Source organism: Euwallacea fornicatus, chromosome 23 (assembly GCF_040115645.1).
Source record: "Euwallacea fornicatus isolate EFF26 chromosome 23, ASM4011564v1, whole genome shotgun sequence".
NCBI lineage: Eukaryota > Metazoa > Arthropoda > Insecta > Coleoptera > Curculionidae > Euwallacea > Euwallacea fornicatus.
The window spans coordinates 777,381-795,001 of NC_089563.1; the positions used below are offsets into that span (position 1 = coordinate 777,381).

The 17,621-nt window shown below is 35.8% G+C and overlaps 1 protein-coding gene across 1 annotated transcript in view; it reads right to left on the bottom strand.

The window, feature by feature from the left end:
• mthl1 (methuselah-like 1) overlaps nt 1-16,421 on the bottom strand; it is a 95,265-nt gene extending 78,844 nt beyond the window's left edge. Inside the window, exons 1-2 of the mRNA XM_066295772.1 lie at nt 15,587-16,421; nt 10,367-10,648 (exon numbers count right to left, since the gene is read on the bottom strand). Coding sequence (XP_066151869.1) covers nt 10,367-10,648; nt 15,587-16,283 — 979 coding nt within the window. The 5' untranslated portion in view covers nt 16,284-16,421. The remainder of the gene's footprint in view (nt 1-10,366; nt 10,649-15,586) is intronic.
• Between the last annotated feature and the right edge of the window lie 1,200 nt (nt 16,422-17,621).

A 17,621-nucleotide genomic window follows, 5' to 3' on the forward strand; every position in this document is an offset into this window, starting at 1 on the left:
ACGCACCAAACTAGACTACCGAAAATTTCTATTTTCGTCTGTCATGTCAAAGGATCCTGAAAACATGTCTGAGGCTTCAAAACAGCAAACATTTCGAGAAACTGTTTTAAATTTGCGTATTGCCTGGAATGCAATTAATCAGCAAACTATGGAAAAATGTTGGAACAATCTCTTTTGCACCAATGATTAAAACGAAGATGATTATCCCTTTAGCGTAATTAGGGAACAATTGCGATCCCATACTGATGTTCTTGATTTATTGAAAATACTGAGGCCCAACATCGTTTGCACTCCAGCTGATATTAATTTATGGAACGAAGGTAAGCAGACGAATGATGTTAATAAGGAGGAACATATGGACAGTGAGGACGATGAGGACGTTCCCGTGGAAATCAGAAGTGTAGTGGCTGACACGCAAGCTGTATAGATCTTTAATCAAGTTTTAGATTGGGCTGAAGGAAAAAAAGTATCATACACGCACGTTTTATCCTTGGTGAATTACGGGCGCAGGCATTGGGATCAAAACCTAAACGGCAATTTGGGCAGACTAAAATTGTAGATTATTTTTCTTCTAAATAAAAGATGCTTATCGCTATTAGAATATTTATTTATTTTGATGGTAAGAAATTAAATAGGCGAATGACGAGCCTATTCTAGGATAAAAACTTCATAAAAAGGCATGTCCTGAATTGCTTCCATTTTGATTTACAGGGTGTTGAAATTTCATTTTTTTTTAAATTTTTATAGACTTTTTTGTATTTGTAAAGAAAATGAACTCAAAATTGTTAGCAGACACTATTTTAACATTGCGAGCAAAATGAAATAACAATTATTGATATTAATCTACAGGGCGTTACTTTTTTCGTGGTCGCCTTCAATTTTTTATTACATTATTAGCTTTAATTCATTTACTACATTTAATCCCTTATATCTTTCATTAACATTTTTGCCGTTTCAGTTTTTTTATATTAGAGGCGACAGTTTAAGAGGTATTTGTGAAAACTGAAACAATGAATTTGGATTACAATCAAAGTAATTGCTGAAAATGTGCTCCTCCTACAGAAATACAAAATTCTACCCTTCTTCCGATGGATGCCGGGCTTTATGAAAAATTTCAGGCGTATTTCTGATAGTTTGACAACCATTTGTAATTTTTCGATAATTCACTACCTTACCGTTTTATCATATTCTTAAGTCAATCGGAGTTAACATGGTTAGATATTTTTGCATATATCCCAGAAATTATTGTTGCTAATAAAAAAACTGAAGAGGCAAAAAAGTCAATAAAAGTTCAAGGATGAAATCAAGCTAGTCAATGAAATCTAAAAATGTCTAAAAACAGTTGAAATATTGAGAGCGGCAACAAAGAAAGTAACGCCCTGTAGAGCTAAGTAATTGTTTTATTACTTACCCCTTACTACTTGAAGCAATTGTTATTTCACTTCGTTCGTAATGCTAAAATGATTGTTACTACAAATTTTGAGTTAATATTTTTTACAAATACAGGAGAAATCAATGAAAATAAAAAAGAAATTAAACTTCAACGCCCTGTAAATAAAAACGGAACCAATTTAAGACATGCCTTTATGTAAAGTTTCTATCTTACAATAAGTTCATAATTCACCTATTTAGTTTGTTGCTGTACGTTAAGAAAAAACTTGTATATATGTATTATACCTTTTTTTTAAACAAATCGTTTATTACTTGAATCACATTCGAGAATGTAAATATTTCGATAATGTGTCCTACATGTGGTTTGAATAAGTTTACACTATCGGGCGTGTGCTGTATTAGCATTCTACTTGACTAAGGTAGTGTACCATTATAACTACACCTACAGTTGCTTTATTCACGATCACATTCTAACTGTAAAAAATTATACAGGTATTTGAAATAAACTCAGAAATAAATTCCAACAACTGCAAACCAACACAGTTAATAATATAAAGGACACTATTTTATGCTGGTAAAATTACTCATTACTCGGTCTACGACAAGATCGATATAGACAAACAAATGGAACTTGCTTAATTAACGATCAAAAGAATTCTGCAAATGCAACCGGAATATCAGCTCTACTCAAACCATTTCTGGTTCGCCTCTTCAGGGCTTAAGCGGTTTTTAATGATAATTAAAGACTGGTTACCTCCTAGGAACTTGCATGGCTTTTCGCAATATTAATTATTATTAGCTTCCTCCGGCTACGATCGTTTATTATTTTTACTAGCTGACACCTGAAAGTTGAGAGTACAGACTCTTCAGTCGGGGAAATTGCTGTTTACGTTGCAAGGGGAGAAAGTGAATCGTTTCCTCACGTGGAGAGGCTAAATGTAAGATTTTTTTTCATTTTAGTTGCCTATATTAGGGAAGCTAGTGGTAAGACCGTAGAAGGAATCGAGCGTTCATGTACGACTTAAGTTTAATTGAATAAGAAATGTTTTCCTAGCCCCAAAATTCCATCTGAGCCAACGCTGTTGACCACCGTATTGATGGACAAAGTCATGCTTAAATCCTTTGAAAAATAACGAATTGCTATTTGGTTTTGCTCGAAACAAAAGCCTACAACGAACGGTTTACTTTCAGTTCAGGTAAGCTTCTATGTAAACATTTGTAAGTACCGTAAAATTGCTTTGTTTTTTACAATGTTGATACAGTTTATACTTCCTGGAAAGTTAAAAATTACCCAGATTGTTCATTAACGAAGCTATTAATGGAGAAAAAAAAATCACTAATTAGAACAAAATCGAGAGCTAAAAACGAACAAAACTACCCAGATGAAAAATGCAGTAGAGCACAAGTATCGGAACGACCGAGATTTTCAGACAACGTCCGCTTAACCTTTTTCCAAATAAAAAAAGGCTTTTTATTTATTTATTTATTTATTTTCTTTTAACAACGAAGCTAAATCATTCTGCAGTCATCTTCAAATAAATGTACAATTAGTTAACTCGTGCCTTTCACCAGTCTTTAAGCCACGTTAATGCCACAGAAAAATGGTTGATTAACGCTTTTAGCTCACACCTAAAAATCAAATTTATTACGGCAATTTATCCAATTTTTATATAATCCAAGGCATAATTACTGCCCGCAATTAGCGGAATTGATATGCAAATTTACGATTATACAGACAGTAAAAATGCAATCGAAGCTTCCTTGAACGTGCAATTTGCAGAAATATGTTTAGTTTTTTAGATGTATTAACTTTGGTTATGTGGGTTTAAATGATAATTTTATCGGATTAATGGGAAGATTATTTGGAATTCATTTCCCTTGATTTTAGTGTTATCGCTAACACTGTCTAAGAATGCTCATAAATTCATCCTTTTTTCCGTTTGGTTAATAACCGTGGGCAAGTTTTATGGGAGATTTGCATGCAGGTTTCAATCAAGGGGTGAATTAGTGAAGGATGTGAAGGTGGTTTTGTTCGTTTAAAACATGGGAAGTTATTAAAGTTAAAAAATAAAACAAAGCAATGAAAAATTAAGAGTGCGAACATACTATTTGTTATCTTTCCTTGGTCGCCAGGCATGCCTAAAGATTTTATAGAATTACGGGGTAATAATCACCGGTTGATAACTTTCGGGCTATCCTGAATCGATGGACATTCTCCACCCTAACGCCATTACCATTCAAAACAATTTTATCCGTTCGCGTGTGGAAAATTGTACTTTCCAGTTATCGAGAATGCTTCCTTCCTAAAATGATTCTTCCGCGTTATACCGGGTGATTCACGGTCGATGGTAGATTAGACGTTTCTGGAAGACTGATATCGCGATCTTTTTGAAAATTTGCATAAGTAGATAAATTAATTTGCTCTATCGACGTAAAATATTTTCAGTGGTGCAGTGTTGCCGGTTCTATCGGAAAGTACTAGCATCCCCGATATTTTAAATGGAATACCCAGTATATTTTTTTCATTTTTGGGTTCTATATTTTATACCAATAACTTCTGCATTTAACTTCCTATACCTATCTCCTGCAGTTTTCGGAATATTATTTAATTTTCTTATATATATACAGGGTGTTTCCTAACTACGTGTGAAAAATTTAAAGGCGTAATCGTCGACTGATTTTGAGTCAAAAATGTCTAATAAACATATGTCCGCAAATGCCTTGTTTCCAAGATACAGGGTGTTGAAATGTCACAAAGACGTTGAAAAAGGTTTTAAAAGTTTTTAAAGGTTTGGTGGTATTTACTAACTTGTTTATTGTTGGTTTTTTTTGCTACTTCCACTACTATAAACAAGATAGTCAGTGTTATTTTGGTGTTTTACTCTCTAAAGTGAAAGAATTTAGTTCTGTATCCCAAAAATCAGATTATACCTTAGTTTTGAAAATTTTGAAAAGAAATGGCCAATATGGTTTTTGTTTACGGCCTTGCTGATGGTAAGTGTTTGGCAGCGAGGCGCATTTACATGGAAAGGTTTCCAAACCACCAAGCTCCCAACTACCAAACCTTTAAAAACCTCTTTCAACGTTTTTGTGACATTTCAACACCCTGTATCTTGGAAACAAGGCATTTGCGGACATATGTTTATTAGACATTTTTGACTCAAAATCAGTCGACGATTACGCCTTTAAGTTTTTTACACGTAGTTAGGAAACACCCTATATATATAAAATATATTTATTTCCACAAGGAAAAGGGCTACCGACCGTTGATGGTCTTTGTGCCCATAATACAAATTACTAAACTTAGTGTTTCATACTGTCCAAGAGAGAAAAGAAGAAAGAACAGAAATATTTTGAATCAGTTGCACTATTTACATTTACAGGCTGTAGTGCTCTATCAGGGTTGTATTGGGGAATTGGAGATTTGACTGTCTTAATTGTCTTGTCAGACTCAGTGGGGTTACTATTGCCCCATTGTCAGGATTGTCCTTCCATTTCGTTTGCATGTCCAGAATTCTTTCCGTTATTCTTGTCATGTTGGTGCTTTGGTATAGTAGTTGGTTGGATGAGTTATGTAGGGGGTTAATTTTCTTATTTTTTGCTCAAAGTCAGGCCTTTAATAAAACCTCTGTTATAACATGATTTGAATTCACAGAGGGACAAAATTTGGAATATAATTTGTGAAAGGTTCGTCAATTTGTTGCATGTAAATAAGAATATTCTCTCTTGTACAGGGTGGCTCAAAATTAATGATCTTACGGGTAGACAGTAAAAGTGTCTAAAGTGAGTTTTTTCAAATGAAACCCTCTGTATATTACTAGCCATGCTGAAAGATAATTAAATTTCCTTTAAAATAATGTGGTATATCCCTACACCTAAACCATCACGTTTCCAAAAGAAAAGCTGTTTCGTCTTTAAATTGAATTATTTAAAAATATTTGCCAAACGTGGCTCTGAGACGCTATAATTGTTCAAAAATTTTCAATTGTTTGAACAGTTTGACAGGTGGCGTTGTTGTAATTTTTAATTTACGCATTTTTAAAAATAGTGAGTCGAAAACAGTGAGAAAATGCCAAAAAAACAGTTATTCAAATGAAGTGTCTTTGAAATTATTTATTTTACATGGACAATGTGACCAAATTATAGCAATGACATGCAGAAAGTTTAATGAAATGTATCCTGATGTGCCACCAATAAACGAAAGGAAGTTTATAAGAATACGACACAACTTCATTAACCATGGCTCGAGACTAAAGGCCGAACCTAGATTACCGAAAGCTGTAACTGCTGATGAAGAAAATATTGTGAATGTTTCAGCTTACTTCTACGCGTATCCACAATCGTCTATTCGCAGTGCCGAAGATGATTTGGGCTTAGCATATGCTTCCATTCAGCGAATCCTCACCAATCACAACATGCACGCACTTAAGTTCGCCAAAGTCTAGCCTTTAAAACCAGATGATTACCAACGCAGAACCCATTTTTGTGAAATTATGATAGTAAAAAAGCAAGAAGACCCTAACTTTTTAAAAAATATAATATGGTCAGACGAAGCCAAATTTTCACGAGAAGGCTTTTTCAATAAACATAATAAGCAGTTTTGGGCTCATGATAATTCTTATTTACACGCAACAAATTGACGAACCTTTCGCAAATTATATTCCAAATTTTGTCCCTCTGTGAATTCAAATCGTGTTATAACAGAGGTTTTATTAAAGGCCTGAGTTTGACCAAAAAATAAAAAAATTAAATAATATTCCGAAAACTGCTAAGGATAGGTATAGGAAGTTAAATGCAGAAGTTGTTGGTATGAAATATAGAACTCAAAAATGAAAAAATATACTGGGTGTTCCATTTAAAATATCGGAGATGCTAGTACTTTCCGATAGAACCGGCAACACTGCACCACTGAAAATATTTTACGTCGATAGAGCAAGTTCATTTATCTACTTATGCAAATTTTCAGAAAGATCGCGATATCAGTCTTCCAGAAACTTCTAACCTACCATCGACCGTGAATCACCCGGTATTTATTAGATCGAGACTGAAGTACTCCTCCATTAACTGTTACCCAATCTATCTCTTCCTCGAAAATACTATCAAATCAATCCAAATAAGTGTTCTATCGGTCTGGCGGTACTGGGTACGTTAATCACAATCGTAAATTCACTGATTTTAAAACATTGCAAATCAGTTGAACTCTCAGCATTATACGGAGCAATTAATCCAAAATATCGGGTTACGTCATGATATCTTTGACATAATTACGGGCTCTAATTAGTTTTTTCGATAAAGAAGAAATCGTAAGGAAATGTCCATATAAAGAGAATAATTTACAAAACAACTTAAGTCGCGAAGATTGGAAAATCACTCCATGATCGTAAATTTTTATTCAGTGACAGACCATTCAGTTAAGTATCTACACAGCGAGAACAAAATTATAGATTTGCAATAGTGAAGAGAGAAAAAATTTGCTAAGTGCCAGAATTCACTTCAAATTGAAAAAAGAATTTTAAGGAACATTTTGGTACTATGTAACACTGGACTAACGAAGGAATTTATACAAATTTACTAGGAGCAGCTGCATAATATTTTGTTCTGGAAAGCACTAAATTCATCGCAATAACTAATAACATGTTGCAACATTGAACGAAAATTATTGGTTTATTTATAAAATGTCTTGCAGCAAATCTGACTCAACATCAAGATAGTTTTGCATAAAAAGCGGATTGGCATGAGCAAATTGATTCTATGCAAATTTGAGAAACGTGAATTAATAATCGCTACAATAAAACCAAGGAATCTCAAAGATACCTTCCACTTAGAGTTGTATAAGTATAGAAAGGGGAATGCAAAAGTGATTTTAAAATATTAATTAATTTCCCTAGGATGGAATTATTGGGCGAATTCATTAACATAAATGAATTTTAAACTAAGTAAATACCGCTTTACAAAATTTTTTGTTTTAAGGTCCGTTTTGAATGAAATAGGAAAATTCGATGCGTTTCAAATTTCTTATTGTATAGGAACCACAGAGTTATGGCCCATAAAGTTGCTGTCGAGCCCATGTAGCAGAGAACCATAAACTATGGAAGAATGTGAAAGCTAGATAATTTAGGTACTGCCCGAACACAATGAGACGTTTCTCGTATATACGTATAGCTAACGACAGTCTTCGCTTTTAAACCTTGTTCGCTTTTGTATTTCTACATCAATGAGCAAGTGCCTTCTGGTACTGTTAAACATCATTATGACAATGATAGGTACTAGAGGCAGCACTACACCAATTTGTTCGTTTCGATATCATTGTTTGTTGTGGAAAGTTATTAACAGGCAAAATTCCCGTGACAAGTAAACTCATGGATCACAATGGATTCTAGACAGCGAAACTGTAGCAAAACTCAATTAGGTTACTCGGCCTGAAGCTTAAATTATTGTGGAATAATTTAACGGATTTAAGTCTACTTCTTCGTAAATCGTCTTATTTACGCACAAAGACCAAAACTTCATCAAACCAGCCCACCTTCCGAAGCAGCATGTTACAAATTATTAATTACACAGTCAACAGCTTCAATCCACATGAACAGATGGTTCACGTCCCTTAAGGGACTGAAATAGGTAATTGATGGTCCGAATGTATGTCGAAGCCTTCAAGTGTAATATGGCAAAATAACGGCTACTTTAGCCCACTTTCATAATTACCCTTTATAGTATTGAAACCTTGAATGAGGTGCTTGTTTGTAACTTCACACCGGCTATAATAATTCGTATTAAATGCCGCTTTATCAAGGCTAGGTAATAAATAAGTTATTTTGATTTGCTAATTCAAACTTAATTAAAAATAAATTTAAGATTTCGAATTTGACTTCAATATCATATTATAAACGACAAAACATCTTAACTGGTATTCTAGTAGGTATCAGATCGGCTGATCCATGATCGACATGCCATCAAGAGGTGACTTTCCCAGTTTAGAAAGCATGTGTCCGTCAAATCGACCAGTTTCATGTCCATTTGAGAATTCCAAACCAGTTCGCGGTACGACGAACATGTGCATCGCTTTTTCACTTAAGCCACCGTGGATCCTCTTAACAAGTGCATTTCTCGCGAGTCTGACCCCTGAGTGGTTGAGACTAATGCGTTTTTTTTGCTAAGCTGTTGACGACCCCATTGGTTAATGAGGTTTTAAGAATATGGCTTTATGGTAATTGGCGGAGATGTATGTGGTACAAAAGCATGGGAAAGTAACATATATTGGGCGAGGTTAAACCATGAATAAAAGGTGTTACTCTAAGAAGTAGAAGAATCTGCGCGTGTTCATCAGAGCTTCTCGTTTTAATATATTAAATAATATAGAAAGGAGAATACCCCGTAACATGGTTTTTTTAAATAATTTTTAGTATGCATGTTTGTATTTGGAAATCACAAAAACGATTTCATTTTCAGCCATATTTATCAATGTATTTACGAGTTATCAGGAAGTTTAATTTTTTTTTAACTAAAAAAATTGCAATAAAATATCAACAATATGTCTAAAATATCATTTATTGGTGTTTAGTGTGCATAGAAAGTGCATTTAAATTAATCAAACATGACTAGACGCAGAATGCGGCAAAATTTTCATCAATTGAGCAAGTTTGAAGGAGGTCGAATATATAGATATACGAGAGGTTGGTCGGTCATTTAGGAAAATCGCCATTAGATTGAACCGTGGCGAAAACACTCTAGTGAAATGTTGTCGGGCATCGTTCCAAGAAGAGCAAACAGGCAACAGGAGAGGTACTGGACGATTCCGAAGAACTACAGATCACCAAGAACGCCACCTTCGAATTATGGCTCTCAAAGAGAGGTTCGTTTCGTCGGGGAAGGCGACGGATCAGGAGTTTGCTGAGTATGGAAGGTTCATTAGGATTCTAATCATTTATCGTCGGATACAAAGTTTCGGACTGATTTCCTACCGTCCCCATCTTGTGTTACCACTCACTTCAAATCATCGTCAAAATAGACTGCAGTGATGCAGAGAACGGTTGCATTGGAATTTGGAAACAGATAATAGCGTGTTTAGTGACTAATACAGATTTTTTTTGTGTATACATGATGGTTGAGCAAGAGTAAGAAGACGGTGTCAAAGACGGGATCCACAGTTTACAATACAGAAGCTCGCCCATAAGACTACTAGGGTAATGGCTTGAGGTGCCATTGCATATGGTAACCAGTCACCTTTACTTTTCATTAGAGGCTGTATAACTGCCCAACGATACATATAAGAAGTCCTGGAACCTATCACCATCTTGTGTCTTATCTGGTAACTCCCGTTAATACACTTTTCTAGCAAGACAATGCATGACCACATGTGGCTAGAATGACTATGGCCTTCTTTCAGCAAAATGCAATCAATTTGCTACCTCGGTCACCTTGATCTTCAGACCTCTCACCGATTGAACATGTCTGAGATATTGTAGCTAGAAGGTTGCATGATTTACCCCATCCCCCACAAACTCTAGCGACGCTATGTCATCCTGTCGAGCTAGTCTGGAATGAGATCCCTCAAGAGGACATCAATTACCTCATTAGATCCATAGCTAGACCTGTTGCAGGAACGAGGAGGATCAACAAATCATTTTTTTTCGTTTTTAACAATTAAATTTGTTCAATTTTTTAATGAAGTATTTGTTTTAGTGTAAGAAACTTGCATACCAATTAATTTAATAAGAACAGGGTGTTCTCTTTTCTATGTCACGGAGTATATATGTGTTTTGAGGAGGATTTTTTATTCTTTTTTGGAGTGCCGATGTATGCGGCATTATTCTCAAAAACAAAAAATTTTTTTTTTCGGATTGGTGATTCCCTACCTTCATCAAGATAAAAACGGATCTCCTCACATCACATCAAAGGTTCTGAATTTTTTTATGAGGAACCTTTATGAAATATCCGAATCCTCACGAATTACTTAAACTCTCAATAATTTACTTACCAATTGTGAAACATGGCCAATAGCTGAACCTGGCTCCACCAATTTGGGTAATACACAGAAGTACATCTCCGACCAGCAAACAAGCCACATGATTGGTTTGGCATCGCCAGTGCAGTACGTGATGGGTGGCAGGTAGCAAAGACCCAGCTGCCAATGTTGCGGCTAGGAAAATAGCGCTGATAGCCAAACCGATTGGGTAAATGGCAAGTTTCACCGAACTCTCTATAGAACTTTGTGTCAGAATGTAGTTGCGACATGTTATAATACTGGGCGAGCTTCCACCTGAAACAAGAACAATTTTGTGATGGTAGGTATGAGGTTCCAAATTATCACCATGAATACACAGTTTGGTCCTTAAGTTTGTAAATATGTTATGTTGTTTTATCGGGGAGACCCGCTTAGAAGGGAATTTTTATGTCTGAACTGGAAGATAGACGTCGAATCGGTCGGTTTATAGGTCTAGCCAGTAATCATTATATCAAATTGGGTACCCTGAGCTTTTTGAAGTTGCCTCTCTAGAGGCTTTTATGAGCAGGTAGCGGGCCTTTTATTAAAGTTTTATCTTGAAATTCTCAATTTCGGATCTTCGCATACGAATATTTCAGGGTCGTAAAACGTTTAGTATGGGTAGGACAATACCGATGAAGATCCTTTTCGCTCCAAAGAGAAGCTGAAAGAAAATTTTCTGGGTTCCTGAATCACTTTTTATTTGGCCATTAAGAGCGGGTGGATAAAGCCTTAAGCATGTAGTACTTTTAACTGTCCGAACTATTAATGGTATGGTATAATTAATAAACTAATTTCAATGACTTTGACACAAGTATAAATATAAAGTTTTATGCAAATAGCATAATTACAAGCTGGTTTTTAATGGTCTGGTTTACTGCTTGGAATTTGCATTTTTCGTATAATGGGGAGAAGGTCAGTTAAAGGGGCAAGGAAATCCAAAACATTCTATACAATAAGTCGAATTGGAGCAAGAATATAAGCAAACCAAGAACAAAACTTAGAAGTACAAACCTTCAATGTATGAAACTGGAACTGAATAATTTGATGGGTGAGGGTCAAGTCAGTTTCGACAGGGTTTCTTCAGTCAAAAAATGTTAATTTTTGTTAGTTCGTTAAATAGGGCCTTCTTACGTACTACCGTTGTCCACGACATAACGACGCAATTCAATTTTTTTCCACCCCGTATATATGTTTGTGATTATCATTCTGACCTCGATAAAGCAGCTGATCATGAGGCATCTGGTGTTTAAGGGTCGTTACCTTCCGCGACACCCCAGTTTATGTCCTTTCCAAGTATGTAGCCATTGTTATCGGCATTTAGCGTATTTGCGACTGGTCTAACGAACATCATTACAACAATTAGCTTTAATACCTTTAATGGTGATTGCTTTTGCCACAAATACAAGTTCGTTCTTTGCGGTTGTTTGCCTTCGACGGTGGACCTTTAAGTTATTTATCATTGTTCCACTTCGCGTTTTCATTTGAGCGAATATCAGAAATTGCGCCCAAATCGATACGAAACCAGAAAACAACAATGGAAGAAATGTGGAAGAAAGGAACTGCAAACACTCTAAGGTCCTTGCTCAAAACTTTCTTGGAATTATGTCTTTGAAAATGAAGTAAAACATCTGGTATTATAACGGATGGATTTTCTACAATTCAGATTTAAGTTCAAGTATCTTCAATATCTTCCTCATAAAGGAGGCTTAACACGGATTCCAAATCGAAGTATCAAATTTAGGATGACATTTAGGCAAATGTAAATGAAATCCGATGAAGAACTGCATGCCTTTTTGTTCTAATAAGTCTTCTTCGTCGAATTTTCATATTTTAAAGACGACTAATTTTTTAATCAAATTACGAACTCTAAATTGACCTCGAAAATCCCATTAAACCCCTTTCAACATCCCTAATTTTAAGTCTAGGTAATTTGGATAGATATATGATAACTTCATAACTTTTTTCCCTCTGGCTTGGAATACCCCAGGGTCTCATATTGAACCGAAATTATCTGTAATGATTTCAAGTGCAGACTCAACTTCACATGTGATGGTCTAAAAAATTGCATCATCAAGTGATCTGCTGATTTCAACGTTGTGACCATAATTTAATTAAATATGAGGAAGAAAGTTAACTGTAAGGAAGATAAGAAGAGAAAAGATTGAAAAAGCATAGTATAATTGCAATGAGAGAAATATATCATCGTGTTCAAGTCATCTCCAATGTGATTCTCTTAGCATAATATTTAGGAGGAATCTGAAAATATGGTTATGTGAAATATATCAACGAACAGGATTAAGTAATTTTTCGTGTAAGTCATTCTGAAACTGTATTGAAGAATGAAAAATTTGAATATTGTTGAAAACGGATGGTCAGAAGGGTCTTCCATAAGCTTTTTAATTTGGACTCGAATTGTGGACTCAATAGGCTTTAACTCCTTAGGAGTTTTAAAAAAAATTAAATAAAATTTCTAATATGACCCTGTTGTAAAAGTTCAAAACAAGGGATTCCATAAGCTTTTCTATGGGTTACAAAATACGCATTTTTTTGTGATTTAAATTACTGCGGAAACAGATTCCCTTGTTAACAATGATTTTTTTTTTGGCTCGGTCCTTAGTAAAAGTCATATTCAGTTACTTTTAATCGAGAACAGAGTGCAAATCAACCCCTTAAATTAAGATCTAAGTCGAGTTTTCTCAAAAACAATATATTTTCACACATTTTTTCTGTATCCTTGATAACAAAGCAGCATCTCCTCGTAACGTTACAGAAAACAACCGTGTGAACGTGCCCATTCATCGTGCAAGCTGCGGGCGTGTCTTGCTGAAACAATTCTTATGAGAAATGAATCAATATCATCATTATTGAAATTCTCCGTCAACTTCCAGGAATTTCATTATTGCCCGAAATCAGGCTCTCACACTTATAAACAATTCTAAGGAGTTCTTCTAGTTATTCCGAGAACTACGTAAATAATACGAAATTTCCAAAAATCCTCAGAAATCTGAAAAAGTTTTTCTACCATATAAAAGTTGCATTTGGACCTTAAGATTTTTGGGACACTTTAAAAAGTACGGATCGGGTTAGGGACGTGAGGTCCAAGTTAGAAATATTTTTCAGGTCATTAATTAAAGCTCTCAAGAATTTGTTATTTATAGAAGATAATTCTAATAGTCAAGATGATCCAAGATGTTCCAATATCTCAAATATTCAAATACATTTTTAAATATCGGTGTTTGTGTAGTTACAATTTATACAAGTGAATTAGCGAGTTTGCCTAACTTCTTGGAGTGAATAAATTGGTTTAGGTAACGAGTTTTATACTTAATTTTATGCGAAATTGAATCTCAGCATGAAAATCAATTGGAAAGCAAAAATCTCAATTTAGGAGGGGTAGTTTTACCAAGCCTAGCGGTGGGAAAATCGAATGTACCCCAAAGTTTTGACGTACTCATGACCCTCAGGTTTTAGATCCCTAAGCGCTGTGCGATTTACGATTGCGCTTTACGATTTAAACTTGACATCGAGTCATCATGATTTATATGACAGCCTTGGCGGATAATAAACTATTAAATCACAAGTGATTAAAACGTTATTTAGATCGTTGCTGCGCGCTGAGTAATTGACTTTTAAGATTGAATAAAATATTTATATCTAGTTCTTTTGAACGTCATTGCCGAACAACTTTCCACGTCTCAGAATGAAAAATATAGTCCCGAAAAATGTCCGCGCGGTTTTCGGGAAAGACAAGTTTCAAATTTCAAAATTAAAGAAAAATTGCGATACGGGAACGAAAAGGATTCTCAGATTGAGCTTATAAATTTCTGACCGTCAAATTGTCCCAAGATGCGTCTAGACGTCTTCTTTATTGAAGCTGCGAACTTTGCTCTTTTGTGCGACTTCAATTGTAGACGCAATAGGCCTGAAAAGAGGGTTTGGAAGTTTGATTCTAGATTTTTGTAAATCTTCAATGAATGGAGTTTTAATTATCGAGTTTTCTAAGCGACTGGCTAGAAGCAGTACCGGCCTCAAAACAGGACGAGGTTGGGCGGGGGACTTTTCTGGTCGACGGTTTTTCTCGAAGGCAGGAAAGCGGCGATTAACAATTTCGCCCAGGGCGGTAGATTTGCAGAGGGCGGTAGATTTGCAGAAGGCGGTAGATTTGCAGAGGCCGGCCCTGGTTAGAAGCATATTCAATTATGGTTCACATCCCGTAACTCCTTATTCACGCCACAAAATGTAGCGATTGAGAGTCGCTTTGCATAAAATGAGAAGTCGCATAAAGTTAATATGTTAAAAAAGAACAAAGATACATTTGAATGTCTAAATATAACCCTATTTTTGCCTGCACGGTTGCCGCTTAATTTGTAGACGTTTTGATTTAATTTGGCATTTCAAACCGTTTTGTTCTTGGTTCATCAACTTTTGCGGTAAAAAATTGTTCTTTTGGGAACTAAAATAGTGGTCCTGGTTGTTTATTATCGGTGTTCTTATTATTTCTGTTGGTGCAATGTCCAGGTTCTTAAACAGTCAGAAATTATGTAAATCTGCTAACGCTAGGAGAAAAACTAAAACCAAAGGAATTATTCGGTTGCAGTTTGTCATATTTACAAAGACTGTTGCATCAAATTGGTTTTAACTGGAAAAAATAACGAATCTGGAATTTCCTTTAGTGATTTACGTGACTAAATAAGCTTTTTTTAAATGCGTTTATTCGGAACATTTCCTCCAGATCTGTTAATTTGTTAGAGGCAAAGATCATTATTATTACTTCTACTTCTCTGTTCACTGGTACGATAATTATTTAGTCTGCATCTAACAATGCCCTTAAATACTGCGGAACACTGATAGTGTCGCACCAGTGCCTGACAAATTTCTGCTAAATATTAATTTTGAAAAGACGTGGCATCATTGCTAATATGAAACCTGCGAGGTGCATAAAAAGTTGCGGGATTTGCCCCATAGGCGAAATGTTTACATTTCAAGTTGCTCTCTATAATCTGACGACTACCAGAAAAGTGGAGGCTCGGAAATTTTAAACATCAACATTTTGCAAAAATCACAGAAAAGTAGCCAAAAGAGGCAGTCGAAGGTGGCATTTCTTCAGTAAGTAGCAACATTTCTACTTTGGAACTATGAACGTGTGTGATACGATGGTAATATTAGTCAAATTGTCGGGTGAAAGTCTACATCCCAAAACTGTGAACTTACCAGCATTTTCGAAAATATGTTCAAGACAGAAATTTGCTGGCGGCAGGAACACTTCGCTGGCATTGACCCACAAACTACCATCGTTGGTCAAATTGCTTTTATGGAACTTTCCCGCCACGACCGGCTCCACTTTCTCCTCGCATTTTGGAAAACCTGCACCCAACTTAGCACTCGCCCCCACATCAATGCTGTATCCCGGGTCGGAGAACAGGATGCAAGTTGAGTTTGTGTCCGAGAAAATCGCATCTTTGCCACAACATTTCTTCACTAGCGGCAGAGGTTTTTCTTCAGATTTACTATCAGGCCGGCAAAAGATTACATAGTCATAGTCCAAACAGAACTGACTGGGGCCCATTCTTACATCGAAAGTTACGCTCAACATGTCGCCGTTTATCAATGGTACAACAGTCCTGGAAGTGAGATCTTCTATCATAGATTCTGAAGTGCACTGAGGCCGGCTCGATTCATTTACTGCCCATCTCGGAGGGATTTCTTTAAACTGCTTCAACTGACCCTTGTACAATATATGCAAGTCCCATGAGGAGTTGAAGGATTTCAAACACCTTCTATCGTAGGTCAGGGTCTCATCTAAGGCACAGCATTTTGCGATTGTTACATACTTTTTTACCGGAACTATTTCCGTATTCACCACTCCGAGCAACATGAAGAGGACAAAATCCGCTTTCCACAACTTCATTGCTGGAAACAAGACAAGTTTCTGTCATTCGAGCAAAATTAAACCAGATCTGGCGTGTTCGAAATGGCACATTGCCGCCGCTTAAGGTCCGTCTACATCAGATACGCGCCGATAGTCAACTGTGTTTTCTTCGGATTGCCTCGAAGTCGGAGTTAACAGTTAACCGTGGACCAGCCTTGTCCTTACCTTTCTAGTCTGACTGCGACTATAAAGCGGCGATCGTAAATAGCTGCTCTGCTACTGCTGTTACTAATGATGGTGGTTATAACGTGGTAGATAGATATAATAGATATTAGAGATGGGTAAATGGATTCTTTGTTGTTGTATTAATCCTTAACGAACGAGTGAATTGCTCTACAACAGCGACCAATAAATCGAATTTTAACAAAGTGCTCGATTTTTATGAAAATTTTCAGTAATAATAGATAGCATATGAAGATGTCACCTCAATACTACGAGTAAGTAACTTGAAATTTGGCTTTTTTCACTAAATTGAGTTACGATTTGCATTCAAAATTGTAAGTGATCAAATTTATAATTTACTATGTACGTCTATTTTGTTAGGCGGTCAGCCACTGTAACTAACTTTTCCGAATACATATAATTATTAATGCAATTTTTTATTAGGTAGTAAACTTAGTTATATATAAGTTAATATAACTTATATATAACTAAGTTTTAATGGTTTCTGTTACATGGCGTAATTAATTAATCTCGTATCGGGAAGGCCCAATGTTTATTTCATTTGAAAAGGCTCTTCTTCAGCTATCACCTCAGTGCACGCCAATCAAATATTGTGATAACAATACGCATTTCTATCGCTCTAATAATATCTAGTTTTGAGCCATCGAAGCGCAATTTGTCACAAGGTATCCTTTTTATTTCCATTTGAAGAGAAATATCGTTGAGAGCCATATTATGATGCTGGAGGCTCGTGCCGGCCATGCGTTATCCATTCAGACTGTGGGATTCTGGTATCGACGATTCAAATCCGGTGATTTTGATGTGAAAGATAAAAAGCGCACCGGGCAACCAAAAAAGCTTACCCACGACTAATTATAAGCGTTATTGGACATCGACCGAAGTCAAAAGCTAAAAGTGTTAGCAAGATCGTTCCAGGTGACGGAAATGGCCGTTTTTAAACGTTTGAAAGCAATTGAAATGGTCCAAAACACGAAATTTGGCTGCCCTACAAATCGTAAACGGCAAGACATTCAGCACCGTATTGTCATGTGTGATCTGTTGCTACAAAGGTAAAAACGTAAAAGTTTTCTACATCGAATTGTGACCGGCGATGAAAAATCGATCCGATGTGATAACCCGTAATGTAAGAAATGA